Source organism: Topomyia yanbarensis, chromosome 2 (assembly GCF_030247195.1).
Source record: "Topomyia yanbarensis strain Yona2022 chromosome 2, ASM3024719v1, whole genome shotgun sequence".
Classification (NCBI taxonomy): Eukaryota; Metazoa; Arthropoda; class Insecta; order Diptera; family Culicidae; genus Topomyia; species Topomyia yanbarensis.
Window position 1 is genome coordinate 81,948,610 of NC_080671.1, and position 19,145 is coordinate 81,967,754.

At 39.1% G+C, this 19,145-nt stretch overlaps 1 protein-coding gene across 4 annotated transcripts in view; it reads right to left on the reverse strand.

Annotated features, from left to right (window-relative positions):
- The window catches only part of LOC131678632 (protein spaetzle 3), a 109,816-nt gene that overhangs the window by 60,659 nt on the left and 30,012 nt on the right, over nucleotides 1-19,145 (reverse strand). The window contains exon 2 of one of the 4 annotated variants that reach the window (XM_058958861.1): nucleotides 8,907-9,880. In XM_058958861.1, coding sequence (XP_058814844.1) covers nucleotides 8,907-9,702 — 796 coding nt within the window. In that variant the 5' untranslated portion in view covers nucleotides 9,703-9,880. Of the gene's footprint in view, nucleotides 1-8,906; nucleotides 9,920-19,145 lie in introns of all 4 variants that reach the window. The other 3 variants (XM_058958860.1, XM_058958862.1, XM_058958863.1) reach the window with 3 other exon arrangements.

Sequence of the window (19,145 nt, forward strand, 5' to 3'; positions counted from 1 at the left end):
AGGGTGGTAGTAAACTCTAGGCTGGTGTTGTCCGCAGAAAGACAATAGACTGTTATCGACCTTCTAGTGGACCACAACTACTGCTGTTGTGCAGCAGCCTCTTACGGCATTGGAAAAGAAACCTAGTGGGTCAATTCTTTGCTGAAAAACTTCGAGAGATTTCAGCCGCCTTATACCAATCAGTGACTCGTTGTGAAAACATAAATAATAAAAAGCCTATGCAAAATAAAAGTTTCATTTCTTTTCTGAATTTTACATAATTTTCAGTGACTATTTGGTTCTTCGCCTCTAGTAGTTAAAGCTAATTACATTATTCTTAAATTTTTAAGCCCGCTCCGAAACTAAGTCCTGGCTACGGTATATACAATCGAAAGCTCCACAATAGTCTTGAAATTAAAAACGAAACTGATAAAGATTACAAATTATGATTACAATACATGTATCGATCGCTACAAGTAAAATGAAGTGATAGGAGAATTAGAAAGTTCTCCGAAACCTCTTTACATGCGAATATCTGGCGCTAGATTAATTAACTCTGTTTTAAACAGAACTCGAGATCTAAAGCTTGACTCTAGCTAATCAATAAGATGATGGGCATGCACCAACACAATGTACTATCAAATTGAATAGTAGTTATGACTAATAAACGTATTGCTTTTGTAGTACTATATACGGAGTTTCATGGGAAACACCTCAGCACACCATACCCAATGGCTATACCTACTGTATTTCTATTCATAAGGCTCACTCTATAAATGTTCAGAACAAGCTAATCACATTCATATTACACCTATTATTAAGCGAAGGTGTAACTATCCGTGGGAACATCCGCTCGGAAGTACTATACGAACAATGCTATTGTGTGTGATTCTCCGTAATCCAGACGACGTAAGTGTATTTATCTAGGAAGTCAGTTCTTCCGTACAGTCCCTGAAACGGGCTAGACGCACAAGGAATCATTACGTTTAACCCTTTAGTCAGTCCGTTTTTGACATTGCCCATATATTATACAATTTATTGCCAATTGTATTTGCCACTTAGCACTGTGGAAGTGTCTCTTTTACAACCCCTGAAGTAGTCATCAATAAAGCTAGCAGACTTTCAACTGGAAGGGTTCAATTCGAGAGAATTGCGAAAATGCCAAGACGTCAACAAACATTGCGGTTCTCGTCCGTCAGAGCAACTCTTTTGACCTTAGCGCTACCATTTATCCCCTTCAGTCGATTAGCAACTCATCACCGACTGCACCGGGACCAGTTCAGCGGAAACCACGCTTATGCGGTAATAAAAACAAAACAAGAAAAATCGCTAACCCTAAACGGCTTTTGTACCTGCGGACAATCGAATGGAACTGCAGAAGCTCTCGGTTCGCGATCATATAAACAATAAAAAGTAATTAGACACTCGCTCGCCAACACTCGAGTGCCATAATTTAAACGGTCACCTAATGATACTTACAAGGAAAAAAGGTACCGTATAGGTAGGTGCCCCTTTATGACGATGAAACGCAATCACTTCGGACAGCAGCATCAGCAGCAGTATTGAGCTGAGAAGATGAGTGCTATTAATATAAATAAATTAATCCATCGCGGCAACTCGCTGACAACGGAGGCGGATGCATGCGGGATCTGCTAGCCTATGTTTGTGAGATACCACTTAATCACTCGACCGGCCATAATGGAGGCACCGGCACAGTGTGAACTGACTAACAGAATTACGGTCGGCATCCGAGTAGCCATGTTGAGGCAGGTACCAACCAGGTGTGAAACAAAAATGTGACCTTGCGCAACACGGTGAACTGTGATCGGTGGCTAAGGAAAACTTCATTACGGAGAGGAGTCACATGTGGCATGTCAGGTGGGCAAAAATCGTGAAAATGGCTTACTCTCTGATATTTCAAGGAAAAAAATCGTGAAAAAAGTGCCTTAAATTCTGGAACAAACACGACATTACGTTACCGAAACGAGACCATAAATAAAAATCATGTGTTTTACATTTCTTACAGAAGAATCCTAGTCTTCCTACTAATCTAAAATATTTGTTAATCTCCAAGCAAATTTGATGTGTGTGATGTGATTGTATAGGATTCAGAAGACAAAAACATTGTCTACTATTTCCTTAAAATTTTTTTTTACATTTTAGTATACAACAGAGCTACGCATGGAAACATATTTAATAGTACATCCTATTCTGCAAAGCAAAAATGTATAGTCTAATAATGTTCAAACCTTGCTTTCCCCTGAATATGTAGGGATATCCCTTCGAAACGTTGCACTACGGGAAGGCAAGCGCCAATGTGCCAAAAACGAACTGTCCAACTCCAATTTAATTCAATTCTATACTGAATATTTATATATATACAGTAACGACTAGTTTTTATAAACCATCCGAAAAATTTTGGTTGATAAAATCGGGAAATTTTTTTAACTTCCTTTTTCCATCCTTCATAATTAGAATCAACTTGAGAATTATCTCAAGTTTGCAGAAAAATTAAACCTAATTCCCTATCAGTGCAAAATCGTATTTAACCGAACCGTCCGACAGTTGTCTAATCCAACTTCCGAGCACAGGATCGATCTGAAATTTTGCCGATAGACTCATCGTCACTCACTATTGTACTTAATATTGTAATATTAATATTGTACCCATCTCTTAGTTAATGAAACTTTCTGTTAAACTTAATATGTATTTTTTGGTTATTTTTTTAGTGAGACAGTTTTGCGTACAATTTCAACAATAGGACAAACAGGTTTGATGTTTTTTAGGGTTTTTCGTCATCAAAAAATATTTCGTATCGGAATTCAAAAAGTTTGGTACCAGCAACCATTTTTTATGGAGATAGGCGGTTTGAGTCTGGATATGTGGCTTTCGACTGGCATGACCCATTCTCGTTGGTTCGGACTGGTGGGTGTGTTTCTACTTACAAGTGAATAGAACGATCCGCTTGGATGACATAGGAGATAACAAAGGAGAACAGGAACAAGCCAATAGCAGATTCAATTCCAATTAAAATACAGTGAAAACAATACACTCTAAACTACTTCTACCCAAATTTTCAAGAGAAAATACCCAATTTTCTACAGCGGTTTTTCCGTATTGCAATTTGATGTGGGACACCCTTTAATAGCGTTTTTCTCGAAACAGCTTTTTTCAATTTTTTTTTTCAAATTGGCGAACACGATAACTCAAAAACTAATCAACGAATTGACTTGATTTTTTATGAGGACGTCCAATATGTGTATCCTGTCGATGAACCACAGAAAACAGAATAAAACTTTTTTCTCCCTATTGTTTTGAATACATATGAGCGAATTTAACATTAAAATATTAGATTTTTCATAAAGCCATTTTCCGAAACTCGAACTTTTTTCTATTTTTTTGTCGTTCATTGACAAACTACAAGTCTAAGCTTTACAAAACTTATTGTATTTCCCTATCAGACAGTTTTATCGAGAGTTATCGTGTTCGCCGCGGCGCTCCTCGACTTGGAAATGGTTGGACGTCTACTCTTGAAACGCTCATATGTGTGGCTCTGTGTGACTGAAAATATTTTTTTTCGTGCACAATGAATGTATAAAGCGATCCTAATATTAAACAAAAGATCTATCGTTGCCATACCTTCAAAATCGTGAAACAAAATAACTTTCGTTTTGAGCACTTTGCACCAGACGCTTTGTTTTTATTAATTTCGAACATATGACTAATTTTAAATTCATGATCATTTTATTTTGATCGATTCGGCATTATTTTCATAAATTTCATTCATTTGAGTTTTCCTTTCAATTTATCTATTTTATTCGTTTCATTCTTTGGATTCATTCGGATCAGTTCATTCATTTCACGCATTTTATTCATATCAATTATTTAATTTATTTTGTTTACTACCTTAGTTTTATGCAATTTACTAATTGTATCCAGTTCATATTTGGTTTTTTCGTTATAATAATAATCTGACTAATGTCGCTTAATTTTTAATTGTAATGGTTGAATTCATTTCATTATGTTATTCATAGATTTAGGAACATTAGCTCACAGAATCAAAACATTCTGGATATTTTCCCGTGAACTATTTTACGAATCGCAAAATTTTATTCATAAGTCCATTCAATCTTCGTGCCCGGTAAATAGTTCACAAAATCATCAGAATTGTATTTATGTATTCATGAACTGGTTCATGATTTCTAGTATAATAGTCATAACTGACCACGGTGGCAGCATAAATCACAAAATTGTGAAATATTATTCATATATTCGTGAACTGGTTCATGATTTCTAATATATTTGTCATGATCTAATATCCATGCTCGTGAAGTGGTTCGCAAAATCATAAAATATTATTAATGTTTTCGTGAACCGGTTCGTGATTTCTAATACAATAATCATGTCTGATCATTCGAACTCGTCAAATAGTTCGCAGAATCATGTATTTAATGGTCACAGAATCATGAAATGTTCATGGATTCAAAAACGTTTCATGATTGCTAATACATTTTAGATTTTAAATTCACAAAATTTGTAGTAATATTCGTGGAATCAATTTTGGTTCATGCACTTTTACATGAAATGTCCAGCTGCTAGTGACCAGTAATTAGCTCGATTGACTATGTTGCGAGTTTTTACTATAAATGTAAACAAAAGTCGCACTCACACGTGCCATAGGTGTGTATTGATGACAAAATGTGTATGGCGTGTCATAATCGTGCAGGGAAAATTTTCCATAGAAAAAAATCACCCTAGGTATTTAAAGGCGACGGACGGAGAAATGTTCCGGAAAACTTTATGTGTATGTGTAACACTTGCAAAATGTAATGGCCGCGGTTTGTTGCAGAACCATAAACTTTTGCTGGTGCGCTTTTTTTGGTTGCTAATTCAGTTGAATAATGGTTTATGTACGCTTCTTTGCAACAAATTATGTTGCAGAAACGGCTAGTCAACAAACGGTGTTGCTCGGGTCGACCCGCCTCTGAGGTTCAACCCTTCAGCAACAGCTATATTTATTTCCGATAATTGAAAGCTTGTAAAATACCGAAAGATCCGATTTCTAAAAAAAAATCGACCGAAGCTCGTTCGTGTTAGACTGCCACGCATTTTATGTAAGCATCTATTCAGGAGACTGTACATTTGGGTGCCAATGGCACCTATGAGAAAAAAGTAATCATCGAATTTTGTAACCAGACACCTCGAAAAAAATGGCTCAGATGGACAAAAAACGTCAAGATTTAGCGTCATCTCGATTTTTTTTTTTTGAGGTTTACTTTCACGGGACTTGCTGTATCGATTTTGTTGGCTATTTTCGGCAAATTTGAGATCAATCAAATTTGAGTTAGTCTCAAATTTGCTGAAAATAGCCAACAAAATCGATACAGTAGAACCTTGCGGCGATTAAAACATAGTAACACTTCACGAGACTTGGAAAATATTGGAGTTTGTAAAGAAGCTACCTATTTATTTTTGAGGCAAAAAGCATTGGAAATGTATGAAACGTTGAATCTTGTATCATCTTGTGATTTTTGTAAGGGTCCTCTGAAACTTTTGGATTTTCGAAAAAAATATCTAAATATTTTTTTCGAATTGTCACTAGATTTCGACGTTTCATCTAAGACATACAAAAAAATAAAATCTACATTTCTAAATCAGGTTGCATTAATTAAAAATTTTATTGTCACAGAAAGACAAATTTTCGAGATTATTCCAGATCTCGAATAACAATATATATTTCATAACAATATAGGATATTTTTTCCGATAAGGACTTTTTCGATGTGCTATATCTATATAACAAGACCAGTATATTGAGGAAACTTTTTTTAGGAACTGTGACCTTGTTTGTGAATTGCTCATTATGGTGCATATCATTACATTCGAATCATCAGTCCAAGTGCCATCGCGATATTCTAGTTATATCCCAGACATTATCCACCTACCTTTTTTGCAAATTCAAGTAAAACAAAGCTACGACTTATTCGGCGGTAACAGATATTTTGCCCAGATGAGCACAGAATTGTGATATTCTGTCTTTTATGAAGGACTACCATGTCTGCATGCCCGCTGACAAAGTTAAAATCGACAGTGTAGTCACTGATTCGAGTTTATCATGCGGGGTTGTTTCAAACACCTCTTAATCCGGTGAGCAAAGTCTTGGAATGGAAATTGCACTGGATGGGACAAAATGGTCGTATCCGGTAACCTTTGGCAGGAGAGTTCATATAACCATACCCGCGTACAAAAAGCGTCCGACCAATGCGAAGTATTGCCTTAAAAAATGTTCTTAGTACTCTTTTACAGAAATACTAAAAAAAGCAATGCCCCTCACGACCAGAAATCGTTATGCTCACTTAACTCAGCTTAAGTAACAATTGTGGTTTTAAGGCACTCTTAAAGAGCCTCTTAAAACTTAGACTGTACTTGTAGCATGCTTTGAACGCTTCTTGCGAGGAGCGTAACTCTGATTATCTCCATGTGTGGGTATCTTTTACTGCTCCGAAAATTATAGGCAGGTGAGATAACTTATAAAGGTTAAAATTTTTCTCTTAAGAGGCCGCCAAATATACCAGCTCGAGGAAACTCTGACACAAAGTCTTGGAGATAAAACAAGGAATTTCCAACAGCTTCTAGGAACTCCTAAAGGCTCGTGTCATTTTAATCAGAGATTCAACTTAATGCAAAGCTCGTTGATCACTGGCAACTTTGTGATATTGCGAAACTTCTCCTGGCATCTTTACACAAAAATGGGGAAAACTGGAGTTTGGGTGCACCTTGTACAAAAAATTCCTTTTTATTAATAGCCTTTCTGTTATATGCTACAAATCATGCATTTTTTGCCGTTTTTCTAATGTGAAAAAATCTCAGAAACCGAGCGGCACTTTTGCTACCTTTATCAGAGTACGAGAAGTTGGCGTTCTAGGGCATTTTGTCTTTCATAATAATTAATTAATCATTTTCTCGTGCATATATCTCTATTATTCTTCAAATAATGATTATTAAAATTGGCTTGTTGAACGTGGAAACAAAATGAAAATTGATTCGTTGCCAATAAAATTCAGAAGCATTGTATTTTGTGACATTTAGGCTAGAAACCAATTTTTTTAATCAAATGTTCCAATACTCCAGCTTCCCATATTTTTTTTACTATGTGTTTTCTGAACTTTTTTCACGATGAAAAAGGTAAAATAAATATTTATTGCTAAATGGAGTTGTTATGGGCTATTTGATGATTAATAATATGCAATCGAGACTAAATGTCAAAAAATCTAATGTATCTAAATTTTACCGATGGTAAGTTTTCTTCTATTTAGTTCCTCAGGAGTTTTCAAGTTACAGTTCAAGATACTTTTAATAAAACTTAGAAGAATATACGCACGATAAAATGATTAAATTTAATATGATTGACGAAATGCTCTAGAATCCCAACTTCTCGTATTCTGACAAAGGTCGTAAAAGTTCCGTTCGATTTCTTAGACATTTTTACATTTGAAAAACAGCAAAATATGTATGATTTGCAGCAGAGAGTAGAATGGTTAATAATGAGTTTTTTTGCACAAAATGCCCTCCAAATCCAGCTTCCTCTATTTTTTGGCAAACGAAAACACTTCCATTAAAATGCTACGAATTGCTTTTATTTGAAAAGAAGGTGTAAGTTATAATTTTACGAGTGCTACTTCAAAATTTATATCATTTAATATATATTTTCCTTATATTTTCCCATAATTCCAATGTCAAAAACTTCAAGTGAAGTGGGCGGGGATATAAAATTAACCAAATGACGGTTGACATCTGAGTTAACTTTGACATATGTCACAATATGAAAGGCGATTTCAGAAAAAAAATGCAATGCCCTATTACGAAAATCTAGACAAAGATCTCGATATCATGAACTTAAATCACACAACTCGCAACAAAAATATCAAAAATCGTGAATAAGCTCCTGAAATCAGGAACATATATAAACATGAATATCTGATCGTGATTTAAATATCACGACAACGTGAATGGTAATTATGAAAGTAATGACAAAGTTCTTGAAATCATGATCATAAATCACATCACTCGTGATAAAAATATCAAAGATCGTAACTCTACTCATGACTAAAATATCACGATAACATGAAAAGAAATTACGAAAATCGCTACTAAGATGCTGAAATCATGAACATATATCCTGCTAGTCTGACAGAAAAATCCGATAGTAAACTCATGAATAAAATATTACGGTAACGTGTTGAGAAATCGCAAAAATCACGAATAAGCTCCTAAAAACACAAACATCATTTGAATCAAAACAAAAACCTTCGTAAATCGTTCAGTTCATGAAATCATGACGTTTCTATAGAAGAAAACTCAATAGTAAACATTTCTAATACGAGAATATCAGAGCATGAACAGCTACAGTTATTGAGATGCAGAATGCCAAAGTAATGATTTGTGGGGAAGATTTTTCCATATCGCCTAAAGCCTAAAGCTTTTTGAAAAAATGATGTCAATCCTTCTAGCAGTGTGATCTACTTTTCTTATATCACAAAATACATTCAATACCCGCAATTGTACTTCTTTATTTTTGAAAATTTAATATGAAATAGTAAACATTAATATAAAACAGTACGCATTAATTAATTCCATTTGAGTCTCTGTTACATGTAGCTCGACAGCTTCTCCTAAAACAACGCTAATCTCTTATGATTAAACGTAGCAGCTCTTAGCTACATCCATAGTTACTTCCCCATCAAAGCAACCATGATGTCCAATCCATTCATACGACCACTTCAACCGAACTGCGTTCAATTGCTATAATTATTCAGATAAAAACAAAACCAAACAATTCTGAAGCACCCTTCAGGTGCCGAAAAATCGCCAAGTACCCCTGCACTGAAAGGACTGAAGTACATTTGATTGATTGATTGCCACACTTACCAGGAACTCGACCGGCCGCGTTCGGTGAACCATTGTCCCCGTCGTCGTCGTCGTAGTATTCTTCCTCGTCGTCGTCGTAGTCCAGCACGGCATGCACTTGAGTTCGCGAACCTTGACCGGCATTCACTTTAACGAAACCGGGTGGTCGCTCCGGAAAGGCACCACCAGCGGAGGTACTGCTAATACCGCGACCACTACTCACGGGAGGCGGTGGAATCCGACTTGGAGGTGGTGTGGCTTGCGTTTGTGGGATTTTGGGTGGCGGGGGTGGTGGAGGAGGCCCACCATTGCCGCGGTAATTATTCGGCGGCTGTTGGTTGGGCACGTTGTAGCTAGATGGTTGCTGCTTCGGTTGCTGATTGTACCCGCCCGGATTGTAGTAGCTGGGATTTTGATGCTGAGGGTTACCTCGGGAGGGAGCCTGAGAATAGGATCCCTCGCCGTATGTTCTAGATGTTTGGGGTGGTTGAAGTTGCGGCTGTTGATATACCTGCTGTTTTGGGGGAGGTTGCGTGTATGACTGCTGGGCAGGGGGCAGATAATTGTTTCTAGGGGCTTGTCGGTACTGGGAACTCTGCTGAGGAGCACTTTGCTGCTGCTGGCGATGCTGCTGCGGAGGTGAATAAGGACTATTGTCGTAGAAACCTTGATCGTTTGGATCGTCCTCCTGATGACCGGTAGGTCCGTAGAGCAGATTGTTCACTGCCGATGCGTGTTGGCTATGGATTGGGCTTACCGTTGCCCAACCGGGAGACTGTATGCTACCGAATGGCAGTGTGTAGTTTACCAGAGCCATGGTTTTGATCTTCAATACTTTTTTTATTATTTAACTCACTTATCACTTACTAATAACACAACATAAAATGATAGAAATTGTTGCACTCTTCTTGGTAGAAGCTTCACAACATCACCTGTATGCTGCATTGTCCATCTTCCACAAATCACTTTGAACTCTGCTGGAATGAACAAAACACCTGAAGTACAGATCAATTCGTAGTTGTGAATCACTGAAACTACACATGACGAAATCTCGATATTTATTCAATTATGTGCTGTTTTGGATCATTAGATGTGCTGGATGTTTCACTCGCTTTTCAAGTTTTCGGTAATGTAAATTCTTTAATGTAATTTTCTATCTTTTTCTCAGCTTTTAACAAAATGCAACGCCACCTGTGGAAACGACTGAGTTTTTCTGGCATCGGGAGCACCCGGTCCACTCAAGTCGAAACACTGCCACCAAATCGTATCACTCCGCCGATGTCAACGAAAGAGCAACCTAAAAACCACAATCAAACACACATCACCGAAGCTGTTTTTGCCGCTGCCGCCAAAGCCACACACGATGTTACGCAACCACTTGCAGATCGCGCCGATTCAACGGTGTAACCCTCAACACCAGTCGCTGAAGTATGTTAATGTCATACGAGAGGTAGATAGATGAAGAAAACAGGAGATTTTCAAACCCATCGGAAAGATCATCGCCAACCAGTCATAATACGTGCTAAGCATGGCAGCGCAGTCTGGCTGGCAAGCGAAAACCTGTCTTATTCACACAACTTTGGACAACTCGTGCTGTCTTTGGAGCATCTGAATGAATGCCGGATTGTTTGTTATGTTTAATACACATATCTTCTGCTTACTTCGAAATGTTCATATCATCTCGGACCACGATCAACGTCGCACAGTGGGTGTTTGTGAAATTTTGAATGCCTTCCGAATGAGATATTTCACTATGTAATCGTAGTTCTAGTGAATACATCCTACTTCACTTATGCTGCAATTCACTTTAATTAAGTGACTTAGCCAGAAATTTTGTTTGGAGGTAGAGGGAGTTTGTCGATTTACAAAAAAAAGTGTAAATCCCATGCAGAACATATGTACAATAACCGGAAAATCCGAACTCTTCGTCTGGAACTACCGTTTAATAGACTAGGCTTACATTTATACAATATTCTTTCTCTTTGACTACAAGGCGATATTGTGAAACATTTGAAAGTTACATGAAAACAACCAAAATATGATTCAACTATATAGTTTAATCATCAGACCCTATGGTTGAAATATATTTTGGTTGCTTTCATGTAACTTTCAAATGGTTTACAATATCGCCTTCATGTCAAAAAGAAAGTTGCAGGAAAGTTTACGGGCCTTTTGAAAAACCTATTATTTTTGATGGAGAAATGCGACTAACTTCGTAATAATCGTAATAAAACAAAATAATTGTGTTGTTAAAACAAAAGTTAAAATATCTCGAGAACTGCTACATTTTAGAAAATTTTTGTTAAGAGCATTTCGATTTAGAATGGCGTTTAGAATCATATTCAAAAAGAAAATTGTATTTTTGACTGCAAATAGTAAGAATTATAAAAATACGTCAAAAGTTGTTATTAGGAAAACTTTTTTATTGAAAGCTTCTCCATGATCCAAATACACTAAAAAAGTTGCTTTTACGTCTTTAAAACAATTAACATTAAATTTTTTACATTTTATGATGGGGTAATGCGAATAACTTTTAAAAAAAGAGCATAATTACACGAATTAATTGTTTTGAAGGAGCAAAATTTCAAATATCTCGAAAACTATCGCATTTTGGAAGATTTTTGTTAAACGCATTTTGATTTTAAATGGTGCTTAGAATTATATTCTGTAATAAAATTACAATTTTGTATGTCAATTAGTATGAAATTTAAAACATGTACGAAGTTATTGTTAGAAAAACTTTTTTACCGATTTTTTCTCCATCATGCAATCACATTCAAAATGTTTCTTTTCTCTTTAGGTTTTTGGTAACAAAATATAAAAAATTTAAAAAATGGGTTTTTTCCTATTTCAATTTTTATCATAAATTTTTGTTTTTTTTTGAAAAATAACACAACATTTTTTTCAGTGTATATTTTTGACAGACAGAAGTATTCATTCCCTGTAACTTGTTCTCAGAAAGTTTTGCTGTATAAAATATAGTAATCAAACAAAAAAATTTTGAAATTCATACACGTAGAAACGTTTACGCCCTTTTGAAAAATTGCTCTTGTATCAAAATATTCCAATTGCCAGAGAATATCATGGAGATACATACAGTGAACACACTTGCAAAGTTTCGTTCGAATCGACGATGGTCATATTTTGCGGTCGGCCGGTTTCTCATGGAAGGTAGGTATACCCCATCCCTTTGAATTTGACTATATTTGCCAACTAAATGAAATTTCTGTAGTTCTACGTACTTTTGTCAATTTTTTGAGAAAATGTAAGATTTTGTTCTTACAGAAATTGTAGCCATTATCAATTACAATCGATCGGTATTTTTTTACAATGGAGAAGACCTTTACGTCCTAGCCCAGTACACGTGCTATTGGTAGGTGTCCAAGCTACCGCACGGGGTGCGGTAGTTTGGACACCTACCGCCATGAGGCCTCGATAGCTAAGTCCCAACATACTACGCTACGACCCTCCCGTCTTGGCATGAGGCAGTCCACTTATACGCCTATACACTCGCTCTTCCGTCTTGCTTCGGGGTGGCTGGGTTTACCCCTTACGCGGTTGCCAGTCGTTGCACCAAACCTGCCTCAGCATGAACAGACCATTCACTCCCTTTTTTGCGCTTGGCCTTTTTCGCTCCAGCTAACCAATCACTAGTTAGCCGTGCCCGTTGTCTGTTGGTCGGTTCGCCAGATTACCTGTAGCCTACAGGCAATCCGGGTGCTAGCAGCCGAGACTGCGTTCCACTTCTCCACCGATTGACACATCCGCTGAATAAGAGTATCAGGGGTTGTGTCCCAGCCACAGACGTCAAGCATTGCTCTTCTTTCGACGTCGAACCGAGGACATACGAACAGTATGTGTTTCGTCTACACCTGGGCAGTCCGGGCAGGCTGGGACCTCCGCGTGCCCGAACCTGTGGAGGTACTGTCGGAAACAGCCATGGCCTGACAGGAATTGTGTCAGGTGGAAGTAAACTTTCCCATGGGGTCTTCCCACCCAGCTCGATATGCTAGGTATCAGCCGGTGGGTTCACATACCTTTCGAGGAGTTGTCCCACTCACGCTGCCATCTGGCGACCGAGGTCACCCTGGTGCGCTCGCGGGCTCCTCTATTTTCACGTAGCTCGAAACTCCTCATCTTCCCGAATGACCAGCCCGACTGGCATCATGCTCGCTATCACGCAGGATGCATCGTGTGATACCGTGCGGTAGGTAGATATCACTCTGAGGCACATCACGCGGTAGGTGCTCTCCAGTTTCTGTAGGTAACTGGTTACCCTCAGTGCTCTTGACCATGACGGGCCGCCGTACCTGAGGATAGATATGGCAACGCCTGCCAGTAACCTACGTCTACTGGCGCACACCTTTGAGCTGTTGGACATCATCCTCGATAGAGCCGCAACAGCAGTCGACGCGCTCTTGCATGTATAGTCGACACGGATGCCGAAGGTTAGCTTGTCATCTATAATGACTCTGAGAGACTTCAGACTTCACTGTGAAGTGATCGCGACTTCTCCCATATGGATAACTGCATGTTGTGCCGACTTGCGGTTGTTGACGATAACTACCTCCGTCTTATGATGAGCGAGTTCCATGCCTCTCGCGCTCATCCATTCCTCCACCGCGGTGCACCGTGTTGATCGCGTGTTTTGCGGTTAGTTTTACCTCAGGGATTGACTCCCCGTAGACCTCCAAGGTTACGTCGTCAGCAAAGCCGACGATCTTGACCCCAGGAGGGAACTTCAGTCTCAGAACCCCGTCATACATGAGATTAGCAGTACGCGGTTCTGGAAGTAACTTTCCAGGATCCGGTACAGACCCATCGGTAGGCTAAGTCGGTGTAACGAGAGCGCGATGGCATCCCAGTTTGCGCTGTTGAATGCGTTCTTCACGTCAAGTGTCACTAACGCACAGTATCGAATGCCTCGCCTTTTTCGTTGGATCGCTATCTCGGCAGTCTTTATCACTGAGTTGAGAGCGTCCACTGTGGACTTACCCTTCCGAAAGCCAAACTGGTTGCTTGACAGGCCGTCCGTACCTTCCGCGTACAGGGTTAGCCTGTTGAGGATAATCCTCTGAAGCAGTTTGCCAGTCGTGTCGATCAGACAGATTGGTCTGTACGCCGATGGGTCGCCTGGCGGCTTCCCGGGCTTCGGCAACAGCACCAATTTCTGCCTTTTCCATCTATCGGGGAAACGGCACTCGTCAAGGCACCTCTGCATAGCTAGCCTGAACATGTTCGGGTTCGTTATATTCGCTGTCTTGAGAGCGCTGTTTGGAACTCCATCCGGCCCTGGAGCTTTGTTCATTGCTAAATCCCTAGCTAGCCACTGCGAGTAGTTCTTCATTCGTCACCGGAGCCACCATTTCGGCCGTGCCCGCACTGTCTCGTAGTGCAGGTGGCCAGGGGCTTGTGGCTCGAGACGGAAAGAGTACTTCGATAATCGTCGCCAACCGGTCCGGAGACCGTTCTGGGGGTGAAGAGCCCTCTTTGGTCTTGGCCATCACGATCCTGTAGGCGTCACCCCACGGATTCGCGTTGGCACTCTCACACAGGTTGTCGAAACACACTCTCTTGCTGCTTTTAATGGCCTTGTTAAGGGCCAATTTCGCAGCTCGAAACACTTCACGGCGGTTCTCTCTTGCATCCTCGGTGCGAGCTCTTTGCATCCTACGTCTAGCTCTGAGGCAGGCTGATCGTAGAGCTGCAATCTCGGCACTCCACCAGTATACCGGGCATCTGCCGTTTCTTGGCAGGGTTTTTTCAAGGCACAGTGGCGTCGCACGCGCGTGATAGAACAGCTACCAGGGCATCCCCGCTTAGACTATCGGTGTTGGACTCCAGTCCCAGGGCCGCGGTGAAAGCTTCGCTGTTGAAGTGATTGGACTTCCACCCGCGTACCTGACAGGGATCTCCCGCCCTCGGATGCTGCACACCATAGTTGATCCTAAAGCGGATTGCTAAATGATCGCTATGGGTGTAGCCTTCGTCTACCCTCCATTCCATGCCTGGAGCCAGACGTCAATCCACGGCTCCACCCCGTTTCTACGGAATGTACTAGCGGAGCCATTATTAGTTAGCACAGTATCGAGTTTCGCAAGCGCCTCCATTAGCGCTTGGCCCCTGCTATTTGTGCAGCGGCTGTCCCACTCCACTGCCCAAGCGTTAAAGTCTCCCTCTATGACTAGCGGTTTCCGGCCCACTAGGTCTGACGAGAGCCTGTCGATCATCTGGTTGAACTGTTCACAATCGATCGGTATACAAAAAAGGATAGGTCATCGTTAAAAATTTAAAGTTATATGACGAATATTGCGAACAAAATGAAATTTCTGAAGTTCTACGTATGTTTGTCTATTTTTTGAGACAAACATTGTTTTTTTCAGAAATGGCGGCCGAAATCCATTACAATTGATTGGTACATACAAAGGTATAGGCCGTCCCTTTGAATTCGAAATTATTTATCAACTAAATGAAATCTCTGTAGTTTTACGTATTTTTGTCTATTTTTTGAGAAAATATAAGCATTTGTTCTTTCAGAAACTGTAGCCGAAATATATTACAATCGATTGGGGGATGAAAAAATACAGATCATTGCTTTGATTTCGAAGTTATTTACCAACTAAATGAAATTTATGTATTTCTTCGTATTTTTGTCAATTTTTTAGGAAACATAAGATTTTTTTCTTTTAGAAAGTGTTGTCGGAATTAATTACAATCGATTGGAACATTAGAAGTTATAACCCATCCCTTGGAATTTGACAATATTTGCCAACTAAATGAAATTTCTGTAGTTCTACGTACTTTTGTCTATTTTTTGAGAAAATATAAGAATTGGTTCTTCCAGAAATTGTAGCCGTCATCAATTACAATCGATTGGTATACAAAAAAGTATATGTCATCGTTTTAAATTTAAAATTATATGACGAATGCTTTAAAAATCCTGAATTTCGTCGCATTTACTGAATTTTTTTTATTACACAGTATTATTTTGTAACTTACATACAATATTGCGTTTGTCCACGTTTGTACAAATATTTTGATATAATAATACCCATATATAGTATTTAGAACTATTGGGTAAACATGTTACATTTCAAACCGGAAAAGAAAACAAGGCGCAAAAAAAATTTAACAAACCGTGTGCCACCGCGCAATGTGAAATTCATATGGCCTAAAACCTCAAAAATTGTAGTAATTTTTGAGAATATACCATCTGTTGCATACATTACAAATCTAGAAGCTCTAAGGATTTCATTGGCGTAAGAAAAATTTAAATTGGTTTACAAACGACCAAGATACGATTGTTTGGGTAGAAAAGCTAATTTTGTTTGTACTGACTTTCAATTGCCGTTTTTATAATTACTTCGGATATACAAATTTGTTTTTCATTATTTTATGGTCACCGTTTTTATTTTATAAAAAAAATATATCCAATGGCGAAAAAAAAATTAAATTGGTAAACGAACAGCTAAGATATGGCAAGTTAAAGTAGCGTTCCCATTTTTTTTTCGCTGACTTTGTTTTACTCTTTTTTGCTATAACTTACGGTAAACAACTCTATTCTTCTACTTTGTAATGCGACGTATTAACAAAAGACATACCTTTCCAGTGGTGAAAAGCGGATTTAAAATCGATTAAGTAACGGCTGAGATATGACCGGTCGAAGTAAGCGTACCCATTTTTTTGGACTGATGGGGGTCGAGCTTAGGCTGCATAACCACGAATCACTCAAGTCCACTGGCATGCCTCCTGGTAAAGACAGACTTGTCCCTCTTTACCGTGAGAACCGACAAAAAGACAAAAAAACAACGTAGGATCACCAATGAAAACCTGTTGACGATTAGCATCAATGAAACGGCAAACAGAGATGATCAGCAGCAATTATGGCATATCCCTGAAACTAAAAACCATCATCTAAAAAGAACTGATAGCGCAAAATTGTCACATTAGTGATTTTACTTGAAACCAGATTCGTTCAAATCGGTTTAGCCATTACAATTAACTCAGAAAGATATTATTGCACATACGTGCATACAGTGTCCCAATTCCACGAGCTGAGTCGATTAATGCTCCTCTGGGTCTCGAATTTTTTTTCGAATTTAAAACGATTTCTGTGCTTTTCTAATCTTAGAAATGTAAAACGATATCAATTGCCATATATACGATATTGTTCCAGCATGCGTCGTTCCCCAGTCGCCATCTCGCCAAATGCGTTCTTACATCAATAGAGCCGATGAACTCGTGACGTATTAAAAACAGCCGAACACGGAACTTTGGCACGACAGCTGCCGCTACCCCATCGGCTTATAAAGATGTTTATAGTCATCACGTGCCTAATCGGAGCCGATCTATGTTTCGTATATTACTCTGAGCTGTGCTTGTTCACGCAAAATCCGTACCGATCTTTGATTTTATCGCGCTCTGAGCTCGAACAGCGCCAACCGACCACGCAGAGAATTACGGGATCTACGAAAGCTCTCGTTTGTAATGCGAACGGCTGCTGGCAGTTGTCGGCGTGAAGATGCAACCAACCGCGCTTGCGCTGATCTCTGATGAATTATGATTGTGTTATTTGGTAAGATTTAAATGTTGAAACAACTCCGCTACACTCCACGCCATGAGCGCTCTCTGCGTTGAAAGGTGATTTGCGTTTCGCAGACAGAGCCGACACCGCGTAGGAAGTTGCCCAAGCTTTAACGACATTTGCAAGCTAGCCCCCGGGAACGTACACTATATTGGGCGCGGTTTGGACAGCCCCCGGATCAGTTCTGGTACGGCATAATCGCCCCCAACCAAACACATCCGCTGTAAATTAGAACGCGAAATGTGCAGTGATGTGTATCAGTCAGTGGGGCTAAAACCGGACGGTGTCTTGCCATATTTGCGACAAAGTTATGAAATCAGCGACAGCAGCGACCCCCGTCTGCAAACAGGGGGTAAAGATATCGTTTCATTCTATCGGACCGAGTGGGATGAATGATTTGCTTTAATTGATTTAGTAGATTTAATGGTAGCTTTGTTGGAGAACAAAAAGGAAATCAAAAACAAGCTGGACTGTGAAATTGAGAATTACCAGTCGCCTTTGTGCGGAAATGTGTTTGGCTGTCCTTGATCTGCGATCTGCAGTTGAATAAATCTGTCACAAATTGAACAAAAGATATATGTTCCAGTGACTCATTACAGAAAAAAATAATTGATTAGAGAACTGAGGGATAAATCGGAAATGTTTTGAGCACCGACCGACCGGAAATTCTCCATTCGCAATTAATTTCGCTAATGAGGGCACGTTGCTTCAGTCAACTAATTTACTTTCGTTTATTGATACAGTGAAGACCCGATATTATCAGCCCCCCATTTTATCAGCTTTATAACCCAATTTTGTCAGCCTCATATGAAAATTGATAGTTGGTAGCTTGATGGGCTTTAGCAGACGAACCAAGTTGAATTCCAGTAAATTCTTTCTTTAGTTTTTTTTCTTATCTTAGAGATCCGAAATATGCAAGCGGACCCCCTTAAGAAAAGTTTAACCTAAATAATCAGGAAGGGTTATGAGGCTATATCTAGGGACTTAAGAAGAATATTTTAAGAGCTTTGGTTTCTTAAAATGAAAGAAAAATACATGTCCCGATTTGTGATAATTTGTTACATGTGGGAGTCGATTTTGGGCAATTTTTGCGTTACGTAATATATAAATGATCCCCTAGACTCGGTTGGAACGCCCAAGAAAGCAAAAGATCCCATAAAATTTCTTTTCTCTCATGTTCATACGAGCCTGCCTAGTTTTTCATTCTAAGTTTATAAATTTTTCAATCATCATTAGGCTGCCATGGAATCAGAGAATTCTATCGAAATGAAACAATGAAAATCGCAATAATATCACGTTATGTATTCGAGTGGTTTCGGTTACAATTGTATTGAAAGAAAATGCTTAAATATATCAGGGCATGTAATCAAATTTACCTGTATGCCGCTTTGTCTCTTTGCAAAAGTAAAATTTGGTTCCTTCTACATAGTGTGCGCGTGTGTGAAACGTGAACAATGACACCGTTTTATATAGCATATGTATATGATGACACTATTGAAATAAAGCTACATGACCTGACACCGCGGACTAAGGCTAGCGCCATCGAGCAACACATGTCACAATACGGCGAAGTGAATGCCGTTAAGGAAGATCGTTGGAGGAACGTGTGATGCAACGGAGTTCGTGTGGTGAAAATGCATCCAAATAAACCTCTCCCCTCTTACCTCACCATCCAA